Raw genomic sequence first — 8,780 nt, forward strand, 5'->3', positions numbered from 1 at the left:
TGGAGAGGGCTTTTTATTCCAGTCCGTGATCGTATCCCGGTCACACTGTTGGTCGCTGGTAAAAATTTGTATTATATAATACAACTATATCGGTTATATGTATGTATATAAGCTGCTGTGTAGTTTACGTAGATTATTATATTCAACTGTCATTACAACTTTCAAGAAATGTAAGAAAAACAGTTTTGTTTTTAGGTTTTGTTGTAATTTTATTATATAATATAAATATTTATTGTTATATAAAACACTAGGTGTCATATCGTATGAGGAGGTCAAAGATATGGCCTAGAATATAGTTGTCTGGAAGAAAATGCATGGATTACTCTCGTAGCAAGAGGAAAGCCTTATATAAGAAGAAGAAGTATAAATATTTAAGTAGGTAAAATAAAAATAATTTCTCTTCAAATTGTTTAATAATTGTCACAAAATTTAATATGGTTCTATTATTTTTCTCTACCCTAATCTTTGAGCAATAGCCAGTATACCAATACCGTCTGATGATCTGTCACCAGTTTTTGTTGGTGGGGCAACATTTCTTGTATATTCCAGAGATCTCTGGATGTACTCAGGAATCGGTGGAGGAGTGGGAAGATGGCTACCCTGAAAAATAAAAAAAAATATAGTTATTGTTAAATAAGCATTTATTAATATATATAATTACATTTCTATAACGGTATACGCTGGTGGGGCACCAGTGAAAAATAATAAGTGAGAATGAAAAGACAGGTCACTTAGGTCACAAACACAGGTCACGTATAATAAATTTGTACATATATTATTATAGAATACACTAATAATACATAAAAATATGACACAGGTAAGCAAATATACAATAGCGAGCTTAACTCTAAAAAAGTTCTCTTCCAGCAAGTATATTATCAAAAATAAACAGAACAAAAATTCCATCAACACTTTTATTCAACTTTATATTTCATAAAAGACAAAAATATACAATGATAATTAGAAAATTCAAGTAAAATACAGTGGCGTAAAGCTTTTAATGTTATTTTTAATGTTTTTTTTTCTTATACCATTAAGGTAGGTAACAAACATACAGCCCATCTGATTGTAAACGGTCACTAGAACGCGTTACCTACCCTGAAGAAACCTTAATATACTCTTTTTGAAAAACGTCATATTGTATATAGTCTCTAAAAGAAAACCTCGGCATGGAGCTTATCTCAAGCTCAAGTTAATCGTTCGCGGAGGAAACTCCTCTGAAATCGCACTGTACGCGACCGTTTAGGGTCTAGCATGCGATGAGTGAACGGTGCGATTATAAAAAGTGATTATGGGCATCATTTCAAATAATTTCTCAAGTCACAGTTTATTATACAAGCGGTAAAACGCATAAAAGGAGGTAAAGTCTTGCCTTAGACTTAAGGGCTCGATACCGCTTGTGAGCTTGTATGCTAATGATTGTTGGCACTTGGGGACTTGTTTATCTTTGTGTGAATGTAGTTTTCTAAGTAGTCTTGTAATGTATTTCTGCATACAATACTGACCATGTCTTTATTCCTTTTTTTTATTTATTAAAAGGTATACACAACAGGTTACAATCAATAACATTATAAACATTTATATAAAGATAATAGTTTGAACTAGATTGAGACCCAGACAGGTGTACACACAGCATGGTTAAAGCAGTCAGCAAACAACGTTAAATTATAAATTATATAAAGAAAGCGCATGTATGTACTTCATTGTTATTTATCACATATGAATGTGGTAAATAACAATGAAGTACATGCAAATAATAAAAATACATAAAAATATGGACATGTCAAAGAGACTTGATGGCTGATTGTAAAATGATTTTGAAGGTGTTTAGACGTGAGTTGAAGATATCAATTTGAGGACATTTAGCTGAAAATTCATTAAAAGTAGGACACATACGGATGAGCGGGTTATAATACGATATATTGTTCTTATAAACGCAGAGTGCAAATGTTTTAGAACTCCGTGTTACAGTTTTTATATTGAGGGTCAAAGCAGAGAGTAGAGAAGTAGAGAGTAGATATGGTAATGAACTATTTTGTGTAAAGTAAGTAAGTCGATCTGTTTTCGTCTGGTAGATAAGAGAGTCACATTAAATTGTTCTAGTCTCTTTTCATAACTTGATAGAACACGCCCATAACCACTACGATAACTTAGAATTTTTAAGAATTTCCACTGAACATATTCAATTCTATCGAAATGGCATTTATAGCGAGGTGACCATATAACAGAACCGTATTCAAGAATACTTCGTACCATAGTATAAGAGCAGAGAATAAGGCTATGAGGATTCTTAAAATCAAATGAGACCCTAGCAATAAAACCAAGAAGTTTAGATGACTTCGCAATCAATGTACTATAATGCTCTTTAAATGATAACTTTTCAACAAATTCTATGCCAACATCTCTGACCACCATCCTCCTAGTAATAAACTGACCGTCAAGATCAAGATCGTAATTGTAAATTAGTTTGTTTAATCGATACATATATATATACACTAAAAACCTTCAATATGTATAATATCTTTGTAATAAATAAATAAAATAGTTTCAACGTGGATCATATATGTAAAGTAAAGGGTAATAGCCAGTGAAACAGAAGTAGAAATATTTAATAAAACAAATTGTACGTATTCTGTAATTTTATTTTCATATTGCGACTAGAGGTAAAGGAGTACGTATTACATAGAATTTTGAAGAGTATGTGGTTTTGGCTTATTTAATTTAAAACATAGTTATCTAATCTACAATCTGCGATTGACAGGCTCAGGCCTGGGTGGGTTGGCGGCGATGTAGGCAATTGCTCTCTGAATGTATTCAGGGATTGGCTGAGGAGCAGGGGTGGTGGGAAGATGAGCGCCCTAGGACAAAAAAAAATAATTATATAATTGTTCTTTTTTTTTTTCTGGAACTTAAAATAGCAAACAAGCCAACAGCTGACGTGATGGAAAGTGGTAACTGTCGCTTATAGACATGAACAGTACCATAGACATAACAGAGTATACTCTTTCGCCCATTATACCCCCCCCCCCCAATGCGTTGCTATTCCTGAGTACTCGGATGGTATTCCTCTGTACTCTATAAATTCCCGAGGACTAAGATATACCCTGTAATTTCACTGTCATATCTCACTCTTGAAACTAAAACACAGCCATACAAATAACTTCTTCACGGCAGAATCAAGAATGGGACATAGGTATTTATAAGGTATGTATAAGGTAGGTACATATTACAAACGACTTTTATACAATGTCTCCCTCTGGTGTGCTTTACATATAAAACTACTCAAATTCTCTTGCCATTCCAATATCAAATATGTATAATATTAATTATAAAATATTATATTAATATTTATAGCAAATAATAATTACTATCATTTTAAGTGATATTTTATAAGAAATATAATTAGGTACTTTTTGTTTGTTTCGAAGAAAGTATTTATTTATTTATTACCTATCGAGAAAATGTCAACAGATATAAAATATAGTAGAGTTCTTCCAAATATTACAAAAAAGGGACTGCAGACTAATATTCACAAACAAAACAGTGCAAAATTTTGAAAAGGATTGAAAGATAATTCAATTAATTATTAATCATCAAGAACAACAATCCATAGTGTTGTTTACGTCTATAATCTATACGCAACGGTTATCAATTTTACCATATAATAGACCGTCAGCTTGTTTGCCACTCAAAATTGTATAAAAAACATGAGACAATGATGACAATATTCTTAGCTGAACCCTGTGTGAGAAAAGATATTTACCTGAGGTTGGTAACCGAATTCGTTGGCAACGTAGGTGATCTGGATAGGAGTGCCATCAGGGGCGGTGTACTGGTTGGAACCTTGGACTTCGATGGCCTCATCCTCCTATAAATAAAAAATATAATCGCCATTTAAACACTTTATTTGGTTGTAATCGTAATTGTTAGGGTTTTAAATTTGGAATTTATCTTTAAAATAATAATTTATTTGTATTAAATATGGTATATAAATATAAGCATAACATTTTTATTTTTTTTTTCACATATTTTACTCCATTACATAAATAATTGGAACATTTATAGAATAAAATACAACTGCCTCTTCTCAATTCAAAAAGTGAATGTTTTTCTTCTCCTCTTAAAAAGCTAGAGCAATGCAGGAAAATTCTATATTAATTGTATAATTTTATAAAAACTAGCTGTAATTTTATTGATATTATTATATTTGCTTTCATTTATTTAATTGCGAAACTTTTGATATTCATAGATTAACACTGTATTTTATTCAACGTTATAAAATTACTCCATATCAAATCATCAATAATTTAGCAAATAAAATATTTTAAACCTCTTCCGTATAAAATTATAAATTATGCATTTATTTAGGCGCAAGGTCACTGGCCACGTCGTTAGTCACATGATTTTAAGATCATCACATAAATTGATATAATTCTGAATAGTTTGTAAATGGATGACCTTAAATGAAATATCAAGGCTCCAATTTATTAACATATCTTGCCTGGAACTCCATTTTAATGTCATTCCATTCGGACGTCTTCCATTGTTTTGTTGCGTCTAATGCATGTCTACAATAAATTTACTGTTAAAAGCGGCCTTGGTCAAAGAATCGTGTCGATCATGTAATGTTTATATAATACAAGTGTTAATAATAGTTACCTCAGTATTAACTATTTATCCTTCATATAAAAAAAATATGGGTAACAATCAAGATCTAATAAGATATAAGTACATAAACTTCGCTAAAAAAATATAATTATTACCATAAATACGAAGAACATGACAAAGACTAGTATTCTAGTATGTATAAATATAAATTGTTTTGTTATTAATTCGTAATATATTCAAAATTAAATATTAGTTTAAAAATAACATAAAATATTATTTATCAATTATATATATATTAAATTTCAGCATCTTCACCGAAGTATAAAATATATAATATTAATTATTATTCAATAATTATTATTATACTATATTTTATTATTATATATTAATATATACAATTCTTATTTGTTTTTATACGAATTTATATACAAAACTATATTATTTTTATATAATAAAACGTGTTTCTATCGACGTTGTATATTTTAAATGAACATAATTAGTATTCTGAACATGTATTTAATTATATTCATTGAACTTTTGTATTGAATAAAATTCGCATAATTTTATAATTTTGTTGATACATTAATGTTATACTAAGATTGATTTTAATTAAATTAACATGCTCGTTTTTTATGAATATCAGATAAGAAGTTACAATTATTTAGTTACAATTATTAATTGACTTTTACTAGTTTATACTCAAATGACGAAGGTTCTTGTTGCATTCGGATGCTTAATATTTAAATTGTTATGGTCATCATCATCATCATCATATCAGCCCTTAACCGTCCACTGCTAAACATAAGCCTACCTCTTGGAGTTTTTGCCAGTAGTTGCCACACTTGGAAAACGGATTGGCAACTGCAATCAAGCTTTAGTGATGTTTTAAAAAGGACTAAGTATTTTTTATTCATTTTTGTTTATCTCAACTACGCAATACTCGTATATTAACTTTAAAGTAAATAATACAAGTAGTAACCGTAATTACACCCACGTATGCGCTTATTTACCTATTTTGCCTTATTTAAATAAAACTATTGCCTTAAGAATGGAAAACACCAGCCATTTGATTGAACCAATAACCATTCTATGCATTCGATATGCAAAATGTTACGTATTATTAGCCAATAGCAAAGAATCGCCACAATATTTTTGTTTTTAGTATAAATATATCTATCTTGAGTAACAATAATACTTTAGCACATGTTCTTTGAACTAAATTTATCGAAACATTAGTAAACGGTGTTAGTGGCAAATTTACTCAATGTTTTCTTTTATTAATATTCTATATTATTCTTTATTCTGTCATTATTAGTTTGTGTATAAATGAAAAAAAAATCATAAGGCCGTTCCTATTTTCTATTTCATTTTGTTCAATAAAAAAACCACTTTCTTGTATTATACATTACTATGATAAATCAGACAATAAAATGTCTTTAGATTTATTGAGAATAAGGTATACTCAAATTTGAAAACATTTAATTATTCGTTATCAGATTAGAATTGAAATAAAAACCATTCCTATCCTTTCAAAAATATTTTTGCATAAAAATCTTTCTGTAAAATAATTCATTTTTATAATGATTTCCCGTATTAGAAATATAGATATGTATTTTGTGTAAGTATTATTACTACGTACATCTGCAATTAAAACCTAGTTACTTACACGTCCAGCGTTCTTCAATTGTCCACTTTCTTGGCCAGCAATGCCATTGCTAGTTTCGTATGAGTAGCTGTATCTGTCTGGGAGGACGTCGGCCTCTTGACGGAGGACCTGAGCGTCAGCTTCGGGGCTGCGAACTATGTGGGAGACATCGGCGGCAACGACGGCCACGACGGCAAGAATGGCAACGAAGGATTTCTGAAATGTCGACATAATAAATAATGATTAATTAATAATATATTTCAATGAATTAAAAATTAGTATAAAAATATATTAATCAATATTTCGTATTAACAATTACAATAAAATATTACTATAAATTAAATTAATAATTTTGCAAATATTTTTTGCAATATGTTGGAATTAATGAATTGTTTTATTTATTGATTCGCTTTGATGTAATTATTGTAATTATATGCACAAATTTTAAATAATTTTCAAGTAGAATTTTTATAATAATTTTTGTATTTTTCTCATCAATGCTAATAAATTATGTTTATAAATAGTACCATATCCTTATTTGTAAATCTTTAAGAATGTTTTAACTCTTATAATAAATTCTATTAATATTATAAATGCGAAAGTTTCTAAGGACGGATGGAAGGATGGACGTTTGTTATTCTTTCACGCAAAAACTACTGAACGGATTTCAATAAAATTTGCTACACGAGCAGACTATATCCTAAATTAGCACATAAGATACTTTATATATTAATACATGTGAGCAAAGCTGAGTAATATACCTATTATTACACGTAAGTTAAATCTGTAATTATTACATTAAAATACAAGTATAATATGTACTTACAAAACTTTTAATAATAAAAAATAGGTATAGTTATAAATAAAGTAAATATTCTGCTAAATTGTTCCTACAGTTTGCCATACATTTGAAAGAGTATCTAGAATAAGAAACTGGTACAATATGAATAAGGAAAATTATATTATCTATATATTAAAATCATATTTGCCGCGGAGATCAAATTGCAACAACCACAATTAATGAACTTTTGAACTCTGATATTTTAAATCTAACATTATAAAAAAATTCAGTTTCATAAGACTATATTCAATGTTCCGGACTTAGCGTTCCCGTATTTGAGTAACAGGAGACGTTGTGGCAACGCCTCAAGTCTAATACGGGGATTACAATTAAATCTGTCTGTAACTAATGGTGTCCAATGACAGATACGAAAACGGAATCACTCGAATTTGCGCTTGAGACTTGTCGCGTTCATTGCTCGTTGCAATTCGATCGTTATCTCTATAATGCTCAGTGACGCAACATCTTCACTCACCATCTTGTGTGTCAAAGTTAACAGACGATGTGTAACTGTGATTATAAAATACGCGTTCGCCATTTTATAGTCGAACGAGAACGTCATAATACGGTTCTACACTTGTATCGGCATTTACATTATTTTGCAACAAAGACGCATCGCTGTTCGATATGATATTTTAGTTATTTACAAGGTGAACTCGGTTAGACATTTTTTTTGGAGCTAGATTATATTTCTCTATATCTTCTTAATATCATTAAATGACTATGCTTAAAATTCGCGTAGTTCCAATAAGAATGATATGATAAAAGCAAGCCTTACTTTTAAAAAGGGGGTAAGGGGATTGTTAGTAATAAAAAACAGTACCATTGTTAGTAGTACATCTTGTAAGGTTGACCACCATACGGTTTCTCCTGAAAACCATCATCTTTAATTCTCAGTGAATTTGTCAGGTTGGGCCAACTGACTGTTTCCATTGTCACCTAACATCCCTCTATGATATTCTACCAGCGTATACCAGTAGCATTGGTGTAGCAATAGCATTGATGCGTTCACCATTTAATTATCATTCCATCATATATAACCTTCATCATCATCATCATAACAGCCGTTATCTGTCCACTGTTGAACATATGCCTCCACCATATACTGTTACTGTTCCTTATGGCAGTTTACCATTGAGGGGATTTTACCAGTAGTTGCCATGCTTGGCAGGCGGGTTGGCATCCGCAGTTTCGCTTTTGGTGATGTTTTAAGAAAGACGCTGCTGCTCATCCCTCGACCGAGTTCTCTTAGTCGCTTTATAGAAAGGAAGGGATGGCCCATTCTATGCCAGGACCACACGGCATATTATATAACCTTAACTGGTTACTTTTTATCTAGAGTGAAAATAAAACATAGGATTTTCCTAAAGAGTGAGAACTGTTCTTTAAGAATTTATTGTAAGTATTTCGATTTCAAAATGAGCCTAAAAAATTGCATATGAGCAGCGAGGACATATTAAGATGCTTATTTATCGTCAATGTAGTACAATAATATTTAATTACCAAGGTTAATTTTTAATAATCTATTAATATTTTCCACTACGTCTAATAAATTTTAATATTGACACGCCTATATCGTGTCAAATAAGATATAGACTAAAATTTCCTTCTGATGTAATATGTGTAAAATTTACCTAATACAAGCAAATAAATAAATTCTAATAAAAACTATATATAACTCGGCTA

General features: G+C 30.2%; 1 protein-coding gene across 2 annotated transcripts; it reads right to left on the minus strand.

Annotated features, from left to right (window-relative positions):
* Window positions 1–394: 394 nt before the first annotated feature.
* On the minus strand, window positions 395–7,649 carry LOC113512657 (larval cuticle protein LCP-17-like). 2 transcript variants are annotated; one of them, XM_026896579.3, is made up of 4 exons: window positions 7,570–7,649; window positions 6,275–6,469; window positions 3,764–3,868; window positions 395–600 (listed from the first exon to the last, which is right to left on the minus strand). In XM_026896579.3, exons 1-4 carry the CDS (start codon window positions 7,630–7,632, stop codon window positions 454–456), a joined length of 510 nt encoding a protein of 169 aa, XP_026752380.3. In that variant the 5' UTR covers window positions 7,633–7,649; the 3' UTR covers window positions 395–453. The 2 variants fall into 2 exon arrangements, with proteins under 2 accessions (XP_026752380.3, XP_026752381.3); XM_026896580.3 differs by lacking the exon at window positions 395–600 and adding an exon at window positions 2,622–2,858.
* Window positions 7,650–8,780: the final 1,131 nt, after the last annotated feature.

This window comes from Galleria mellonella, unplaced genomic scaffold (genome assembly GCF_026898425.1).
Source record: "Galleria mellonella isolate WM207_F2 unplaced genomic scaffold, CSIRO_AGI_GalMel_v1 utg788, whole genome shotgun sequence".
Lineage (NCBI taxonomy): Eukaryota > Metazoa > Arthropoda > Insecta > Lepidoptera > Pyralidae > Galleria > Galleria mellonella.